The following is a 20,276-nucleotide window of genomic DNA, read 5'->3' on the forward strand; positions in this document are numbered from 1 at the left end:
TACTTTATTTGGTTTTATGCCCGTTATTGCTTCACGTAGGAGCGGGCTCGCCGCCGCTTTCTTTTATTTTCTTTTAAACGAAATGGCAGACAAAGAGTTTGGAGTGGGGCGGTACATCCGCTAAATGATAATTCGAGAGTGCCATCTTTAGCTCAGCCGAACGGAGAAGGCCGTTGGCTGTTTGTTGCTGCCCACCGTGCGGGTATGCGCCATGGCGCGGCTGGGCCTGCCGAGGTATGCCTAATACTAGGCAGACCCACGTCATCTCGCCGTCCCCGTCGGACCCTCCCGGTGCTGGTCAGTCGCCCTGCTCGGAGGGCGATTTTTCGGACGACGGCGATGCGGTGATCACGCGTTTCGGCGATTTATTCGACAAAATGCCGGCCACGTCACAGGACCAGCCCCCCGCGGACGCCGCGGACGATGAGGCGCTGTCCTCGGTTTCGGAGAGAGAGCACGGCGGTGGCGGCGGCGCTTCCCGCGGACCTCGGCAGCCGCGTGCAGAGCCGTGTGCGCGAGAATGAGGACGAGGTTCTCAACTACTGTACGTGTCAGGGCGAACAAAGATGCCGGTCGACGCCCGCAAGTTCCTGATGGCCCGGGTGTTCGAGATGGTCGCCTTCTGCTCGGACCTGCGGGCGGAGGCAGCCACGGAGCACGGCGCGGCTCTTGCCCTGCAGGGCCAGCTCGTGGAGACGCGCCGCGAGGTCGCGAAGTTGCAGAGGCGAGCCATCGTTGCGGAGGGCCGGCTCAGCGGATCCATCGTAGCGCCGACTGGCCCGGGGGGGTGCTGATCGCGGTCCTGGGCTTTCCGGTTCTCCTTCCGCGGGTGCCGCGGGACCATGCGCCGGCGGCTCGGCGCCCGCGGGGGTCGGCGGCCCGTGCGTCTCGGACGGTGCGCTTTCAGCGCCCGGTGTTCTCTCAGCTATGCTGCTGGCCTGAGATCAGGCCTCCCGCTTGGTGCGGGCGCAGCGTCGGGAACGACCGGGGGAGCGGCGGAGGAACCCGCGCGCCCTGTGCACGAGCACGTCGTGTTTCTAACACCAACCAGCCAGACGGACAGGCCAGCGAGGGACGTGGTGTGTCTTCTCAACACGAACATTGGCCCGGCAGCGAAGGATATCAAGGATATCTCGCTGCACTATACAAGGTACGGCGTCACGGTCTTTTCCAATAACAAAACGTCGGTAAACAACGTGACACGCGCCATAGCAGACAATTCCTGTGACGCGATCGGCCCTGTTTGTAAGAGTAGGAGAGAAGCGCCAGCCACATATAAAGTTTTCAGGCGTCGACCCTGACATTGCGCCGCAAGATTTTCTTGAGCGGCTGAGGTAATGTAACCCGGACCTTGACCTTGATTTGGAGAAAAGCAAGGTTAGGGTAACGTAACGTTCCGCGAGAGGGGACAGGTACGGGCGCGTACATCGCCGAGGTATACCCCGCAGCTTTCCACAAGATAATGTCGCGCCCGCGTTTGTCCCTGGGATGGACGACGGTTCGCGCGAGCGAGGACCTTCACGTCCCGACGTGCACTTGTTGTGCTTCATATGGGCACGGCGGAAGCACGTGCCCCGTGTGCAACGATAGCACAAAGGCATAGGTGTGCATGCGATGCGAGGGTCAACCAACATCTTGGGAGTACGTGCCGTGTGCGCATGGGAGACGCGGAGGTATGCTGCGTGGAATGCCGGCGCGCTGGCCTCCCATGTACGAGTCATCCTGCTGAACACCCTGGGTGTCCGACGCTGAGGAGGTAGGCGCGAATTCGAGCGCGCACAAACTATGGCGCATAGGAGCGGCGCGCGGGCCGCGGGGGAGGGGCAGTGTGAGACAGCTATACAAGATGACATGAACGACGTGGGCGAATGTGCGGTGCGGTCTGCGCGCTCGCGGTAGGCCGATACAGGTGTCGCGGCGCGTGGGGAGAGGGCGGCGGGAAAGGTGACGGTGAGCGTCTCCTTCATCCAGCTCAATTTAGATCACGCGAGACTGGCTCAAAACAACTTATGCGAGCGCATGAAGGAGTGTGGCGGCATTTTGGACCCGTACCGCCCCGGCGGGAAAGTGGCGAAGCTCCCGACAGGATTTCAACTGTTCGCGTTGGACAACGACCCCGCAGCAATGGTAATTGTGCACAGCCCGCACTTTAACGACTGTCCGCTGGTCGTTACGAGATTAGTGGTGGCGGTTTATTGTGAGGCGCGGGGGTCACCTTCACGTTTGTCTCCGCCTACGCGCCGCCGCACCGCTCTATGGACGCAACGCCGGAAGCGATTGAGCGGGCGATGCGTGTATCGAGAACCCGAAACATCATTGTGGCGGGGAATTTCAACGCCAGACTTGCGCTTTGGGGTTCCCGCCTTCTCGAGTTTGTGGCCGCAAATCGCCTTCTGATTCTCAACAACCGGCAGAGCAGGCCGACCTATGAAACCAAATATGCCGCGAGCTGGATCGACATGACAATGGTTTCACCAGGCGTTGCTGCGGCAGGTTTCAGCTGGTTGGTGCGGGACGATCTCACATTCTCGGAACACCACAACATAGAGGTGCGCATCAGGACTAATCTGGGAGTGCGCCGCCGGCGGTTGACACGTTTCGTGCAACATGAACTTGTGCACTCGTTGCGCCAGGACAGGTGGTTCGCCAGTGTTCAGGGCGCGGATATGCGGTCGGCGGCGGCTCTCGACGCGGTCTTGGCAGGATTTCAGAAGCGCTTCGATCGCCTTTACAAGCAAAATCTCCGGCCGGTTAGACAGATGGGGAAGCCGTGGTGGATGCCACAGCTCGATGAGCGCCGGCGCAGCGTAAATGCCGCACGGCGCAGGTTTCAACGATGCGCGCAGGACGATCTGCGAGTACTGTTTCGAGCAGGTTATAGCGCGGCCCTTGCGTCCTTCCGGTGCGAGATTCGAGCAGCAAAAGAGTCGCACGGAAAATGGTACCGCGCGTTATGCACACGGAAATCTATTTTCTCGGCACCCTATCGCGGGCGGACTCGGCCGCAGTTGAGCCTGCCGCCATTGGAGGCGCCGGATGGCACGGTGACGATCAGCCACCCACCTTCAGTCTGCGGCGCTGCTTCTACGGACGCATGTCGCGGTGGACGACCCCAGCGAGGACAAGCCCTGTCATGCCGAGGTGCGATCCCTTGTGGGAACGTCCTACTGGACGCGCCAGTGGGGGAGAGAGTTCCCCTCTGATGAAATCGCCGCGGTCCTGCGGAGGATGCCGGGCGTCTCGGCGCCGGGTCCGGACGGCCTCGCGCCTGCGCTGGTTAAAAGGGCATAGCGGAAGTGCAGCCGGAGTTCGTGGGAGCCGTGTGTAACGCGGCGCTGCGCCTTGGGTACTTCCCCAGGTGCTGGCGAAGGGGACGCGTCATTTTTACCCCCAAGCCAAATAGACCGCCACAGCTGCCGGGTTCATACAGGCCAATCTGTATGAACTCGGTGTTGGGGAAGATGTTAGAGCGCTTGCTTTACGGCAGGCTCTACTTCTTTTTGAAGAGCCACGGCCACCTCCTACACGACAAGCAGTACGGGTTTACGCACGGGAGGAGCGCGGTACTAGCCCTACATAACTTGAAAGCTCAGTTGCTCCAACTAAAGGCACTTAAAATTATCATGTCGCTGGATTTCAGGGGGGCTTTCGATAGTGTTTGGCATCCGCTGGTGCTTCGCTTCTTCCGGGACAGGGCCTTGCCGTCCAACGTATACTCCCTGCTTCAACCTTTCCTGGAAGACAGGCATGTCATATACCGGTAATTCGCGGGTGAAGTTGCAGCAAGACTTTCGCTCGGAAGCCCCCAAGGTTCGCCCCTTTTGTGGGATGTCGTCATACACGACTTGCTATGCCTCGCCATGCCACCCGGCGTAACAATCCAAGCGTACGCGGATGACACGGTCATCCTCATCGCCGCGAAATCCAGGGACGAGCTGGGCGCAGTGGTCTCCGATGCGCTTGCGCGGGTCATGCGATGGACTGAAACAGCGCGGGTCAAAACTTTCTCTGTACTCTTCTCCCACGGCCATGGCGGTATGGAGAGGGTACATCCCAATCCGCCTGTGGGGAAGGTTAAAGGTTTGAAGTTTGTGCAGACCTTACGCATCCTTGGGGTGGATTTTCACAGGCGTCTGTCATTTTTCAAAGATGCAGACCACCTCAGATAGAAGGCGGAGCTGCTGTCGATGAAAGCTCTCACGCTTGCCCAGGCGCAGGGGGGCTTGCGGCCGATACAGATGACACGTTTGTTACAACAGGTCATGTTGCCGGCATTGACTTACGCGTCGGCAATATGGTGGAACGATAAGCCCGACTGTCGGCTGAGTGCTCGCGTGGCATCCTTACAACGGACGGTGTTAGTATCGATGCTGGGGGCGTTTCGGACCACCCGTACTCGAAGTGCTAATGCGTGCTCCTCCGCTGGCGCTTGAGCTCGATAGGGCGAATGCGGAATTCAATCTCTTCGCCCTGCGAGTGCCGGTAACATACGTCGAGTTGTCCATATCACCGCGCGAGGTTCTTTTTGCGGTGGACCCATGGGATACACACCCTGCGGATGTGCGTACGTTCTTGTTTCGACGCCTCTCGCGGGACGAGGCGCGCCAGATATCCCGATGTGAGGGCGTCCATGTTTTCACCGACGGCTCCTTTACGTCTCTTTCGTCGGGAGCGGCGTTTGTCGTCCTGGGCCCCCGGGGAAGGATAGGCGCGGTGGGGGCGATATAAGGTGAGCGACGCAACCAGTGCTTACTGCGCCGAACTGATTGTGTTCATGGAGGCGCTGGTGCACATTCGGGGGAGGGGCGTCCGTGTGTGCCCGTGCACATCTATACGGACTGCCTATCGCTCCTGTGCGCGTTGTCGGTGCCGTCTACGGCAGACCCGCGGATAATCAACATCAAGGCGTTGCTACAAGAGATCTCGCGCTCGACGACTGTCTACTTATATTACGTCCCGAGAGACATAGTGGAGTGTTCGGCAACGAACTGGCTGATTTCTTGGCATCCCGAGCCACAGTCGTCAGCGCGCAGAGGGTGGCGCAAGCGGCTATTAGATCAGCCTTTCGGAGAACGCAGCGGGTGCTATGGGCCCGCCAGTGGCGGCAGGAGGTGGCGCCGAAGTCTTTAGCGGCTATCAGGTCAGCCTTTCGGAGAACGCAGCGGGTGCTATGGGCCCGCCAGTGGCGGCAGGAGGTGGCGCCGAAGTCTTTAGCGGCTATCAGATCAGCCTTTCGGAGAACGCAGCGGGTGCTATGGGCCAGGACAACGCAGACACGGCGCTGCTTCGCTGGGTGCCGCGACTTGAAGATCTTCCGCCGTTCTTCCCCCCGCCGCGCCCGCTCGTCACGCTTCTGACGGGGCACGGGCGCTTCCCTTTCTACTTCCATCGTTTCAAGTTATTGAGCGAGCCCCGATGCCCCTGTGGTGCCTTGTGCGAATCAATAGAACGCTACATATACGAGTGCTCAATTACTCGAGAGATCGCGCAAACCATGACGCCGTCGGCCGCGCTCGCGAGCAGAAACTTCCCCGCCCTGCTAAAGTCACCGCGCAACAGGGCTATCCCCATTCGGTTCACACACCTGGTTAGTGCCAGCATTCCTGACATTTCCACATGAGCTCTGTGGCGTCTGCTGGTCAAGAATATTGACGATTGGAGACCTGTAGGTATCCGCGCACGGTGACGCCGGTTAGTACCAACGCATATTTCTGCGTTGTTCAGCAGACGGTACAAAGCAATACACTTGGCCCGACACATCAGACCGTTTGTGCCCCGGCTCGTGGCGGGTGTACTCGGCAAGCTGTGCCGGTGGCAGTCCTCAGTGGCTCGTCCGCTGCGGCCCGACCGCGGGTGCTGGCCGTGGTGAGCCCACACCGTCCGCCCCGCGGTGCGCATGGCTCCTGGCTGGTACACCCTCGATCGTGCCACCCAGGAGGCACGATCGCCTGCATGTCAGATGCGGTGGCGGCGGGTTCGAATCCTGGATGTGGAAACGAGTTCGTGTTGTTCTTAAACTTGTTTGTTTCCCCTCCTCTCTCTCTCCCTTCGGCGCTTTTTCTTTCTTTTTTTGACAGCAGTAGGGCTGCAGTGGGGTGGGTATTTCCGGCTGAATCGATTGTGGGGGCGGAGTCATCCTTTCGGCCAAACGAGTTGGGGCTGATTGACCCCGGTGATACTGTCCCTCCCAACCGTTTGAAGGTCGGACGGGGGCCGGGGGGGGGGGATCACTCCGTGCGTATCGGGAGCATTGGTTTAATAGGCACTTGATCGCGTGGGCGCACACAGCAGTAGGCGCAACACGGCAGAAAACACACGCGCTACTTTTATTGAAAACAACCGTGACACCGTACAACCGGGACTGCCTATCCACGCCCTGTGACGACCTGTCTCTTGCTGCTGATCGCCGCCGGCCCTGCTTCGGCAACTGGACTGATGTGTACGTGATCATCGCCTGTGTGAATATTGCCTGTTTTTTTTTTTCGGCCAGTTACTGTGTGTTTTTTTTTGTTTCCAGCTTGTATTATCTGTTTGTTTTCTTCCTTTTTTTCTTTTTTCCTTTCTGTCTTTTCTCTTCTTTTTCTTTCTTTCTTTTTTTTTCTTTTACTATTATGTGTCATGGCGCTGTCATGCCCCTTTTGGTCTCTGCCTCAATTATGTCTTAACATTAAAAGCCCTACGCCGGGGCTTCTGTCCTCGCTGAGAACTTTAGGACACCAAGGCGTTACCGTTGCCCACGTATTATTTTTCGTAGTGGCCTTTTTCCATGAAATTTGCGCATTGGGTATTAATTAAAAATCCATATTCATTTCTCATTTCATTGGCTTTAAACTTGCAATGCTTCTTGCAGGCACAGGTTTTCCCTAACTAACATTTATTTTTCCATTTGCTTTCAGGAATAAACGAGGAAGTAGTCGGCTGGGGCGGTACATCTGCCAAATGATAGATAATTCGAGAGTGCCATCTCTAGCGTAGCGGAACGTAGAAGGCACAAATTTCAGTCGGTCCTGGATGTTATTGTTTTTGTTTACATGCGTAGAGATAAACGCGACGGTGGCTCCCAAAAAGGATTTTATTGCTTTTCATGAGAGTGCGAGACCGGCCAAAGGGCTGAAGAGCATTGCTGAATCCAGCTCAGGACATATGGCCATCTAGAGGCGAACATCAATGAAGTTTACAGGGCAGCACGCGCGCCCGTGCTGTGGTTCGGTTGGGACGGCACATCGCTCTCCTGATTTTTCCTGAAAATCGCACCTATTTTCAATTTGGCTTCCGAGATTTTAGCTGGGGGTTGTTTTTAAACGTGTAGGGACTCTACTCGACGCGCGGGTTGGGACTAAAAGGGTTTTTTTTTTTCGGCCGTTGGCTGTTTGTCGCCGCCCACCAACCGGGTATGCGCCATAGCACGGCTGGGCCTGCCTAGGTATGCCTAACACTAGGCAGGCCACGTCATCTCGCCGTCCCCGACGGACCCTCCCGGTGCTGGGAAGTCGCCCCGCTCGGAGGAGGGTGACTTTTCGGACGACGGCGATGCAGTGATCGCACGTTTCTGCGAGATGATTGACAAAATGCCGGCCACGTCGGAGGACCAGCTCCCCGCGGGTGCAGACGAGGATGAGGCGCTGTCGTCCGTCTCGGAGGGGACGGCGGTTGCGGCGGCGCTCCCCGCGGTACTCGGCAGCCGCGTGCAGAGCCGAATGCGGGAGATTGAGGACGAGGTCCTGAATTTACTGCACGTGTACAGCCAACAAGGTACCCGTGGAAGCCTGCAAGTTCCTGATGGCCCGGGTGTTCGAGATGGTCGCGTTCTCCTCGAACCTGCGGGTGGAGGCGGCCACGGAGCGCGGCGCGGCCATGCCTTGCAGAGCCAGCTCGCGGAGGCGCGCCGCCAGGTCGCGGCGTTGCAGAGGCGTGCCATCGTCGCGGAGGCTGGCCCTGGGGGTGCCGGTTGCGGTCTTGGCGCGCCGGCGGCCGGTGCCGTGGGGGCGCCTTCTCGCCCCATGCACGACCACGTCGCTTTCTTGACACCGACTTGCCAGACGGACGCGCCGGCGAGGGACGTGGTGCGACTCCTCAAGACTAACATCGACCCCGCTGCAAAGGACATCAAGGACGTCTCGCTGTGGTTCACAAGGTACGGCGTCACGGTTTTCACGAACCAAAAGCAGTCAATTCAGAACATGAAAAAAGCAATCGAGAAGAACTCATTTACACAATCGACCTAGATTTTTCGGGTTGGAGAAAAGCGGTGCCCCCACGTTAAGTTTTCTGGGGTGGACCCCGACATAGCGCCACATGACTTTTTAGAAAGGCTTAATGATAGGAACCCCGGCCTTGGCCTCGACCTCGAAACGTGCAAGGTCAGGGTGACCGACAGAGAGAGGGCGGGAACGTGTGCTTATATCGCCGAGGTGAACCCTGAGGCGTTCAAGGAACTCATGTCGCGTCCGCGTCTCTCGCTGGGTTGGACGATGGTCCGGGTGACGGAGGATCTGCATGTCCCGACGTGCACCTTTTGCGCAACCTATGGTCACGGTCGCACCACGTGCCCGGTGCGCAACGATGCCTCCAAGGCGGTTTGCATGCGCTGCGCGGGTGAGCACCTTGGAAGCACGTGCAGGGTCAGCATGGGAGAAGCAGCTGTGGGCTGCGCGGAGGGCCGCCGCGCAGGTCTTCCGTCGTCGAGTCACCCTGCTGGGCACCCCGAGTGTCCGAGGCTGATGGAGAGGGTGGCGAGGCTCAGAGCGCGCACAAATTATGGCGCTTAGCGGCGGCACGCGCGCCGCGAGGGCGGGGGGGGGGGGGTGAAAGGTCAGCTCGAGATGACAGCGCGTCGGAGGGCGAGGGGCCGACCGCGGGCGTGCGGCTTAAGAAGCGGGGTGTTGGGACGCGCGGCAGAAGAACTGAAGGGTCGAGGGGAGGGTGAGGGTGTCGTTTATACAATTAAACTTGGACCATGCTAGGCTGGCCACGCAAAATCTGTGCGAGCGCATGCGGGAATGCGGGGCGCCCTTGGCGGCGGTATCTGACCCTTATCGTCCGCGCGGGAAGGTGGCGCAGCTCCCGCCGGGCTATCATACGTTTGGTGTGGAAAATGACCCTGCAGCCTTGATATTCACGTATAGGCCGCAGCCAGATATTTATTTGCCCGCTGGTCCTAACGAAATTAGTGGTTGCGAACTTGCGGTGTACTGCGAGGCGAAAGACCTTCAATTTAGGATCATCTCCGCATACGCGCCACCGCATCGGTCTATGGAGACGACGCTTGAGGGGCTGGAGTGGGCGATGGCGCTGTCGCGAACCCGGAACGTCATTATCGCGGGCGATTATAACGCAAAACACCCGCTCTGGGGTCCATGTGCGGGGGACGAGAGAGGTACGCGCCTTCTAGAATTTATGGCAGCCAACCGCCTGATTGTGTTAAATGACCCGCAAAGCCAGCCCACGTACGAAACGAAATACGCCGCAAGCTGGATAGTTGTCACGATGGTGACACCCAGCGTCGTTGCGGCAGGGTTCAGCTGGGCTGTGTGGGACGATTTAACTTATTCAGAGCATCGAAACGATGAAATGCAAATCGGAGTGGGCCAGGGAGAGCGGCGTCGGAGACTCACAACGTTTGCGCAGCTTGAACTCCTGGACTCGCTGCGTGACGAACAGTGGTTTGCGCGGGTGCACGGCGCAGATCTGCGATCGGCGGAGGCTCTGGATGCGGTATTGTCCGGATTTCAGCTTCTCTTTGACCGCCTGCATAAAAAGCACCTAAGACCAATCAGGGGGAAAGGCAATCCATGGTGGACACCACAGCTTGCGCAACGCCGGCGTAAGGTGAACGCGATGCGCCGCAGATTTCAGAGATGCTCGCAGGACGATTTGAGACCCTTACTCCGCGTGGAGTATAGCGCGGCCCTAGCGTCCTTTAGGCGTGCGGTACGCGAGGCGAAGGAAGTACATCAGAGGCAATATTATGCTCTCTGTACGAAAAAATCAATCTTCTCGCGGCCGTACCGCGAGGCGTTCGGGCGGACGCGGCCACAGTTGAGCCTGCCGCCGATGGTGACACCGGAGGGCGTGACAACAACCACGCACCTCGAATCGGCGGCCCTGCTTCTGCGGACACAGGTAGCGGTGGATGACCCCAGTAAGGACAAGCCGTGTCACGCGGAAGTGCGCTCGCTGGTGGCGACAGCCTATTAGACGCGCGAGCGGGAGCGGAATTTTGCCGCGGCCGAAATTGACGTAATCCTGGGGAATATGTCGGGCAATTCGGCACTCGCATTGGACGGACTCACGCCGGCGTTAGTGAAGGGCTTGCTAAAAGCGCAGCCAGGATTTGCGCTCATGGTTTTCAATGTAGCTTTGCACCTTGGGTACTTTCCCCGTTGCTGGAGGAGAGGTAGAATTATCTTTATTCCCAAGCCCAACAGACCACCCGAGCTCCCGGGGTCGTACAGACCAATCAATATGTATCAACTCGGTTCTCGGGAAAGTACTCGAGCGCCTCTTATGCCTGCGACTTTATTACTTTCTGCATCGCAACGGGCACATACACGCGAGACAGTATGGATTCACCCACGGGATGAGTGCAGTGCTGGCACTGTATGACATGAAATCGCGAGTGCTCCAACTTAAGGCCGAGAAGACACCAGTAGTGCTCGTGTCTCTAGACTTCAGGGGGGCGTTCGACAGTGTCTGGCACCCTCTGGTGCTTCGCTTGTTCAGAGACAGGGCCTTGCCGAGCAACTTATATCACTTGTTAAAGTCTTTCCTGGAGGAAAGACACGTGATTTTTCGGTCACATGCGGGAGAGGTTGCGGCAAGCCCGTCTCTGGGCAGCCCACAGGGATCGCCGCTGTCACCCCTGCTATGGAATGTTGTGATACATGACCTGCTTGCTGTGCCTTCCCATGCCACCCGGAGCCACTGTCCAGGCGTACGCGGACGACACCGTGATACTCGTGGTAGCACGGTCGCGGGATGAGCTGGGAGCAGGTCTGAGGTGCTGGCGCGGGTGATAGCATGGAGGGAGAGGGCCCGGGTGTCGCTCAACATGGACAAGACCTTCTGCGTGCTCTTCTCCCATGGCCGAGGCTGTATGGAGAGGGTGCATCCCACTATACGTCTGGGGGGCGAGGGGAAAGGCTTAAAATTCGTCGAGTCCTTGCGAATTCTCGGCGTAGTTTTCGACAGGAGGCTGTCGTTCTACAAGCATGCTGACCACCCGAAGGAGAAGGCGGAGCTCCTATCGGCGAAGCCGATTGCGTTCGCGCAGATGCAGGGCGGGCTACGGCCAAAAGTGTCCACTCGCCTGTACCAGCAGGTCATGCTGCCTGCCTTGACGTACGCATCCATCATATGGTGGAGCGACAAGCCTGATTGCCGGTTAAGCGCCCGCGTCGCATCTGTGCAGCGCACTGTCCTCCTTTCGTTATTGGGTGCCTTTCGGACCACACGCACCGCGGCCCTTCAGGTCCTTATGCGCGCCCCTCCGTTGGCGCTCGAGCTGGACAGGGCGAATGCGGAGTTCCGCCTTTTCGCCCTTCGCGAAAGCGTGCGCTACGGCGCGTCGTCCTTCTCGCCACGTGACGTGCTGTACCCTGCTGACCCGTGGGACACGCATCCGGCGGACGCCCGGTCATTCACCTTCCGACGGCTGTCCCTACACCAAGCCCGGCAACTTGCTCGTGACGAGGGTGTCCACGTCTACACCGACGGCTCGTATACGACACTCTCGTCCGGGGCTGCCTTCGTCGTCCTGGGACCGAGAGGACGCATCGGTTCGATAGGGCGATTTAGAATACTGGCGGCTACGAGCGCGTACAGTGCGGAAGTGATCGCGTTTGCCGAGGCGCTCGCGCACATACGGGGCGGAGGCGCCAGCGAGGAGGTACGTTAATGTGCGCTGTCCAGACCGAACACCACGGACCCTACAGTAGCAGCGATAAAGTTGTTGCTGCAGGAAATCGAGAGCACGACACGGGTCGAGTTATTCTACGTCCCGGGGCACAGTGGCCTGTTCGGAAACGAGTTGGCCGACTTTCTTGCGTCCCGAGCCGCAAGCATAGGGATAGAAAGAGTGGCGCCGATAACTATCAAGGCAGTCCGACCTGCTTTTCGGAAGGAACAGCGGACGCAATGGTCGCACCGATGGGAAGAAAACGCGGACACGACACTTTTTCGCTGGCTGCCGCGTATAGACGAACTGCCTTCGTTTTTCCCTCCGTTGCACCCGCTGGTCACGCTATTGACAGGGCATGGACGATTCCTCTACTACTTTCATCGGTTTAATCTGATGAGGCAGTCCTTATGCCCCTGCGGTTGAATGTGTGAATCGTTCGAACACTACATTACATATACGAGTGCCCGCTCACTTATGCTCTCGCGCAAACTATGACGCCGTCGAGCGCGTCATAGGCTTCGCGATGTAAAGTCCTTATCAGCACCGACAAATCCTTTTTTCTATACTTTCCGAACAGTCATACTTCATCATCATCACGCACCCGCCAACCCATTGTTCGTGTAAATGGAACCTCTCTGCATTCAAAAACTAGTATTCGGATTCTGGGCGTTATTTTCGATACCAATCTTACGTTTAACGAACACTTAAATTACCTCCGTACGAAATCAGATCTTCTCTCCACCCGTCTCCTCTTGTTCATCCGTATGCATTATTCTCTGTCTCCTCCCGTTTTACGTTTACTTTACAATCAGGTGCTTCTTCCTTCTCTCACTTACGCCTCCCCGGTCTGGTGGCCGACTTTCCCGACTTCGCAGTTTAAACTTGAATTAACCTCTATACAACGCACTCTCCTTTTAACCATGACTGGCGCATTTCGCACCACCCGCACTTCCTCCCTTCAGGTTCTCGCCCATGCTTTCCCCCTAACTATTGAATTGGATCGCTTAAATGCTCAATTTTCCCTTTTTAGTCTCAAAACCCTTACCTTTTATGGCCCCTCCACGTACGATCCCCGTGACACCCAGTATCTTCTTAATCCCTGGCTCCTTCATCCTAGTCTCAAATTTCGCCTTCACTTTCGAATTCTGGAACTCCGTCAAGTCCGTCATGTGACGTCCCTGCCTGTCTATCATCTGTATACAGATGGTTCTTACACTTCTTTCTCCGCCGGTTCTGCATTCGTCTTGTTTCACCCTCATAGCCGCATCATCAAAGTGGGTCGATACAGGATCATCGGGGCAACTAGTGCTTATACTACTGAGGTCATCGCGTTCTTAGAGGCCCTCATCTACGTCCGCACTTTACCTCATGCTACCCCGCTTCATATCTACTCTGATTGCCTCTCCCTTCTTCACGCTATATCCACTTTAACCACCACAAATACCTACGTCCATGAAGCTAAACAACTCCTCCTTTCTATCTTATCATTCCGTCCCGTCTTCTTATTCCACGTGCCCGCCCATCGGGGTGTTGTCGGCAATGAGCTTGCAGACAGCATCGCCGGTTCGGCTGCGGCACGGGGAATTTCCAGGTCCATTCTTCTTTCACAGGCCTCAATTAAATCTAGGATGCGTGCATCCTCCTACGCCCAGTGGCATGTTGCCTGGTCGCGCGACAGCGCGGACACGGCGCTTTACCACTGGGTTCCTAATGTGTTACAGATACCTGCCTTCTTCCCGCCCCGCAAACCTCTTGCTCAACTTCTCACCTGTCATGCCCGATTACCTTTTTACTTTTTCCGGTTTCATCTCTCCCCTCATAGTAACTGTGCCTGCGGTGATTTCTGTATCGACCTACTTCATTACTTTAACCATTGCCCATTAACTTCAGACGTTGCTACATTACTTAAGGACCGCAATGACTTTCTTCTCAGTCCCACACACTACCCTTCACTTCTCCTTAACCAGCGGAAGAGAGCACTCTTAATTCGCCTCTATCGCCTAATTTCTTCTTTTACTTTCCCATCTTCTTCTTGACTCATCTCTCTTTCTACTACTTGCATCTTTTCTCGCCCTCACATTTCTCTCTCATATCTTTATCCTGCTTTCGTTGTTTGGTGCCCTTGGTTACGCTAACTAAGGTGGGGCGTTGCTCCGGGGGTACCATTCGCGGAATGACTGGACTCCATCCTCATACCTGTCATCATCACCATCGTTCTTCTTCGCGCTCCCCTGCACACGCCTTTTCGTTTCTTTTCTGTATCACATCACATTGGTGCTTTCTTTTCGCTTACCTTCCTCCTACTCTTTAAATATTTCACAGCTAAAAGCCTTTTCAGCACTTCATTGACCTCCTTTTCCTAGATTTTGGGCCACCCGCATACTACCACCTGCCCGCACCTGCCTGGCCTTTGCTTTCGATGGCCTGCCTTGCCGCCCTGGACACCCTTCCTATTTCTCCTACAGCCCTTCTTTTTCCTTTCTGTATCAAGTGCTTTTGTGAGCTTTGCTTAATAAATGCAGTCGAGATGCATCCCACCTTGCCAATGCTGACCTTTGGGAATATCGAGTTTTTCGTTGCCAACGCTCTCATCTTGGCATTTCGTTCAGCTCTTCTCGCAGTTGGTTTTTTTTTTCACCATTGGCTTTTCTTCAAAACTGTTTTGGGTTCATACCCCTTTTCATTTATGTTTCATTGGTTCAAACCTGCGATACCTATGGTGGTGCGGGTTTCCCTCATTTTTATTTACGTTGTTTTTATGGAACGAGGGGCACAAAAAATAGCCGTCGAGCGCACTCGTAGAAAGAAATTACCCGGTCCTGCTCCGATCGCCTCGCAACAGGGCTGTCCTAGTTCGTTTGGTGTGAATCATCACCGATGCCATACCCGACGTGCGCAGTTAGGACCGAGCGCGCCCGTCGGGTCGGGTACGCGAGAGGGTGCAGCAACCGGAAACATGACAGAACTCGGTGACGTGTCTGCGATGTTACACGAACCCTGACACACTTACTACCGCACCGTTTGTGCGCCGGCTCGTGGCCGCGTATAGACTCGTGACCGCGTATAGTCCACCGGCCGATGGACTCGGGGTGCAGGGATGGATGGACGGCCGGGCGTGCCGCGGGACTGATCTCCAGAAATGCCGCGACGCAACGCGGGCGTCCGCCCGAACTCACCCGACCGCGACACACCACCCGGGCCGCATTGCGGTCGCAACGCCGCGACCACAACCGCGGCGCCGACCGCGCCTGGCCATTTCACAGTTTAAACGTTCAAATCCTGACGGGGAGAACCACAGTTTTTTTTTTTCGCGTTTCGCTTACGTTTCTTTTTTCTCTTTTTCTTTCGTCTTCTGCTCCTTTTCCTTCTGTCTTTCTCTCCTTTTCATTTATTTACTTTAGGCACGTCGCGGTCGAATTGCGGGAGCGGAGTTTTCTCGTGGGCCGATAACGGCAAAGCTGTCAGCTTCCGTTAATTCCGTCTCCCGCAATGGAACGCTGTAAAGAGGGCGAGGCCAAGTGGAACGGGACCCTGGTTCAAGGATAGGGCAGGAAGCAATTGAACACGGCGCGTACACGAACACGAGTGACGAACTCGGGGCTCATTATGTGCAACCGCACTTACTGCTGGTGAATACCGTGACGCCGTACTTTGCGATACCATCGACCACGCCCTTCGAAGAGCCATCGTGGACGTCGCATCGCAAACGGACTCATCAAGTTAACCTGCCCCGAGACGTCACCGCACTGAGTGATCAGTGTGTGCTGGAGTTCTGGCGACGGACCACAATCGCGCAGTATTGCAAAGTTCTGTGCCTTTCTTTTCTTTTTGTTTCCTTCTTCAATTTTTCTTGTTTATTTTTCCCTTTGTTCCTTTTGTTTCCTTCTTCAATTTTTCTTGTTTATTTTTCCCTTTGTTCCTTTTGTTTCGTTCTTCAATTTTTCTTGTTTATTTTTCCTTTTGTTTTTTTCCTCTTTTTCTTAATTTTCTCATGTTTTTGTTCTATTTTCTTGCTCCCCTTCGGAGGTACTTTTCATAAGGCTAACACGTCGGACCTGTTATCATTACGGGGGGTACGGGGATTTGTTTTCCTTTTTTTATTCTTTTTCCTTTTTTTGGCATGCGAATGCCGCTACTTGTCTCTGACTCTACTTTTTCATTAAAATGCTCCGCACCAGGTTTCTGAGCTTGATGAGACGTCTTAGGAACGTACGCGTTACCGTAGCCCACTTATTATTTTCCCTATTGGCTTTTATCACCAAATTTTGCGCTTAGGGTACTGTTTACCAACCCCTATTCATTTACGTTTAATTGGCTTTAAACCTGTTATGCACTTTTGCAGGGACTTGTTTTCCTCATTCCCCAACATTTATTTTTGCTTTTGCTTTTAGGAATGACGGGGAAGTAGTCGGCCGGGGCGGTACATCCGCCCAATGTTAATTCGAGATTGCCATCTCTAGCGTAGCGGAACGTAGCAGGCACAAATTTCAGTCGGTCCTGGATGTTATTGTTTTTATTTACATGCGTAGAGATAAACGCGACGATGGCTCCCAAAAAGGATTTCATTGCTTTTCAACAGAGTGCGAGACCGGACAAAGGGCTGAAGAGCATTGCTGAATGCAGCTCAGGACATATGGTCATTTAGAGGCGAACATCAATGAAGTTTACTGGGGCGGTACATCCACCAAATGATAATTCGAGAGTGCCATCTCTAGCGTAGCGGAACGTAGAAGGCACAAACTTCAGTCGGTCCTGGATGTTATTGTTTTTATTTACATGCGTAGAGATAAACGCGACGGTGGCTCCCAAAAAGGATTTTATTGCTTTTCAACAGAGTGCGAGACCGGACAAAGGGCAGAAGAGCATTGCTGAATGCAGCTCAGGACATATGGCCATTTAGAGGCGAACATCAATGAAGTTTACTGGGGCGGTACATCCGCCAAATGATAATTCGAGAGTGCCATCTCTAGCGTAGCGGAACGTAGAAGGCACAAATTTCAGTCGGTCCTGGATGTTATTGTTTTTATTTACATGCGTAGAGATAAACGCGACGGTGGCTCCCAAAAAGGATTTTATTGCTTTTCATCAGAGTGCGAGACCGGACAAAGGGCTGAAGAGCATTGCTGAATGCAGCTCAGGACATATGGCCATTTAGAGGCGAACATCAATGAAGTTTACTGGGGCGGTACATCCACCAAATGATAATTCGAGAGTGCCATCTCTAGCGTAGCGGAACGTAGAAGGCACAAACTTCAGTCGGTCCTGGATGTTATTGTTTTTGTTTACATGCGTAGAGATAAATGCGACGGTGGCTCCCAAAAAGGATTTTATTGCTTTTCAACAGAGTGCGAGACCGGACAAAGGGCAGAAGAGCATTGCTGAATGCAGCTCAGGACATATGGCCATTTAGAGGCGAACATCAATGAAGTTTACTGGGGCGGTACATCCACCAAATCATAATTCGAGAGTGCCATCTCTAGCGTAGCGGAACGTAGAAGGCACAAACTTCAGTCGGTCCTGGATGTTATTGTTTTTATTTACATGCGTAGAGATAAACGCGACGCTGGCTCCCAAAAAGGATTTTATTGCTTTTCAACAGAGTGCGAGACCGGACAAAGGGCAGAAGAGCATTGCTGAATGCAGCTCAGGACATATGGCCATTTAGAGGCGAACATCAATGAAGTTTACTGGGGCGGTACATCCGCCAAATCATAATTCGAGAGTGCCATCTCTAGCGTAGCGGAACGTAGAAGGCACAAACTTCAGTCGGTCCTGGATGTTATTGTTTTTGTTTACATGCGTAGAGATAAATGCGACGGTGGCTCCCAAAAAGGATTTTATTGCTTTTCAACAGAGTGCGAGACCGGACAAAGGGCAGAAGAGCATTGCTGAATGCAGCTCAGGACATATGGCCATTTAGAGGCGAACATCAATGAAGTTTACTGGGGCGGTACATCCGCCAAATCATAATTCGAGAGTGCCATCTCTAGCGTAGCGGAACGTAGAAGGCACAAACTTCAGTCGGTCCTGGATGTTATTGTTTTTATTTACATGCGTAGAGATAAACGCGACGGTGGCTCCCAAAAAGGATTTTATTGCTTTTCAACAGAGTGCGAGACCGGACAAAGGGCAGAAGAGCATTGCTGAATGCAGCTCAGGACATATGGCCATTTAGAGGCGAACATCAATGAAGTTTACTGGGGCGGTACATCCGCCAAATGATAATTCGAGAGTGCCATCTCTAGCGTAGCGGAACGTAGAAGGCACAAACTTCAGTCGGTCCTGGATGTTATTGTTTTTATTTACATGCGTAGAGATAAACGCGACGGTGGCTCCCAAAAAGGATTTTATTGCTTTTCAACAGAGTGCGAGACCGGACAAAGGGCAGAAGAGCATTGCTGAATGCAGCTCAGGACATATGGCCATTTAGAGGCGAACATCAATGAAGTTTACTGGGGCGGTACATCCACCAAATCATAATTCGAGAGTGCCATCTCTAGCGTAGCGGAACGTAGAAGGCACAAATTTCAGTCGGTCCTGGATGTTATTGTTTTTGTTTACATGCGTAGAGATAAATGCGACGGTGGCTCCCAAAAAGGATTTTATTGCTTTTCAACAGAGTGCGAGACCGGACAAAGGGCAGAAGAGCATTGCTGAATGCAGCTCAGGACATATGGCCATTTAGAGGCGAACATCAATGAAGTTTACTGGGGCGGTACATCCACCAAATCATAATTCGAGAGTGCCATCTCTAGCGTAGCGGAACGTAGAAGGCACAAACTTCAGTCGGTCCTGGATGTTATTGTTTTTGTTTACATGCGTAGAGATAAATGCGACGGTGGCTCCCAAAAAGGATTTTATTGCTTTTCAACAGAGTGCGAGACCGGACAAAGGGCAGAAGAGCATTGCTGAATGCAGCTCAGGACATATGGCCATTTAGAGGCGAACATCAATGAAGTTTACTGGGGCGGTACATCCACCAAATCATAATTCGAGAGTGCCATCTCTAGCGTAGCGGAACGTAGAAGGCACAAACTTCAGTCGGTCCTGGATGTTATTGTTTTTGTTTACATGCGTAGAGATAAATGCGACGGTGGCTCCCAAAAAGGATTTTATTGCTTTTCAACAGAGTGCGAGACCGGACAAAGGGCAGAAGACCATTGCTGAATGCAGCTCAGGACATATGGTCATTTAGAGGCGAACATCAATGAAGTTTACTGGGGCGGTACATCCGCCAAATGATAATTCGAGAGTGCCATCTCTAGCGTAGCGGAACGTAGAAGGCACAAACTTCAGTCGGTCCTGGATGTTATTGTTTTTGTTTACATGCGTAGAGATAAACTGCGACGGTGGCTCCCAAAAAGGATTTTATTGCTTTTCAACAGAGTGCGAGACCGGACAAAGGGCAGAAGAGCATTGCTGAATGCAGCTCAGGACATATGGCCATTTAGAGGCGAACATCAATGAAGTTTACTGGGGCGGTACATCCACCAAATGATAATTCGAGAGTGCCATCTCTAGCGTAGCGGAACGTAGAAGGCACAAATTTCAGTCGGTCCTGGATGTTATTGTTTTTGTTTACATGCGTAGAGATAAATGCGACGGTGGCTCCCAAAAAGGATTTTATTGCTTTTCAACAGAGTGCGAGACCGGACAAAGGGCAGAAGAGCATTGCTGAATGCAGCTCAGGACATATGGCCATTTAGAGGCGAACATCAATGAAGTTTACTGGGGCGGTACATCCACCAAATCATAATTCGAGAGTGCCATCTCTAGCGTAGCGGAACGTAGAAGGCACAAACTTCAGTCGGTCCTGGATGTTATTGTTTTTATTTACATGCGTAGAGATAAACGCGACGCTGGCTCCCAAAAAGGATTTTATTGCTTTTCAACAGAGTGCGAGACCGGACAAAGGGCAGAAGAGCATTGCTGAATGCAGCTCAGGACATATGGCCATTTAGAGGCGAACATCAATGAAGTTTACTGGGGCGGTACATCCACCAAATGATAATTCGAGAGTGCCATCTCTAGCGTAGCGGAACGTAGAAGGCACAAACTTCAGTCGGTCCTGGATGTTATTGTTTTTGTTTACATGCGTAGAGATAAATGCGACGGTGGCTCCCAAAAAGGATTTTATTGCTTTTCAACAGAGTGCGAGACCGGACAAAGGGCAGAAGAGCATTGCTGAATGCAGCTCAGGACATATGGCCATTTAGAGGCGAACATCAATGAAGTTTACTGGGGCGGTACATCCACCAAATCATAATTCGAGAGTGCCATCTCTAGCGTAGCGGAACGTAGAAGGCACAAATTTCAGTCGGTCCTGGATGTTATTGTTTTTGTTTACATGCGTAGAGATAAATGCGACGGTGGCTCC

General features: G+C 54.1%; 1 protein-coding gene across 1 annotated transcript; it reads left to right on the top strand.

The window, feature by feature from the left end:
* Positions 1-11,050: 11,050 nt before the first annotated feature.
* Positions 11,051-11,896, top strand: LOC119463448 (uncharacterized). Its single transcript, XM_037724293.1, has one exon. It carries the CDS (start codon positions 11,051-11,053, stop codon positions 11,894-11,896), a length of 846 nt encoding a protein of 281 aa, XP_037580221.1.
* The last annotated feature ends 8,380 nt before the right edge of the window (positions 11,897-20,276 follow it).

This window comes from Dermacentor silvarum, chromosome 9 (genome assembly GCF_013339745.2).
Source record: "Dermacentor silvarum isolate Dsil-2018 chromosome 9, BIME_Dsil_1.4, whole genome shotgun sequence".
In the NCBI taxonomy this organism is placed as follows: Eukaryota; Metazoa; Arthropoda; class Arachnida; order Ixodida; family Ixodidae; genus Dermacentor; species Dermacentor silvarum.

What these genes read in the sequence shown, in the direction of transcription:
- LOC119463448 (XM_037724293.1), top strand. Translation starts at nt 11,051, where the DNA reads ATGGACAAGACCTTCTGCGTGCTCTTCTCCCATGGCCGAGGCTGTATG.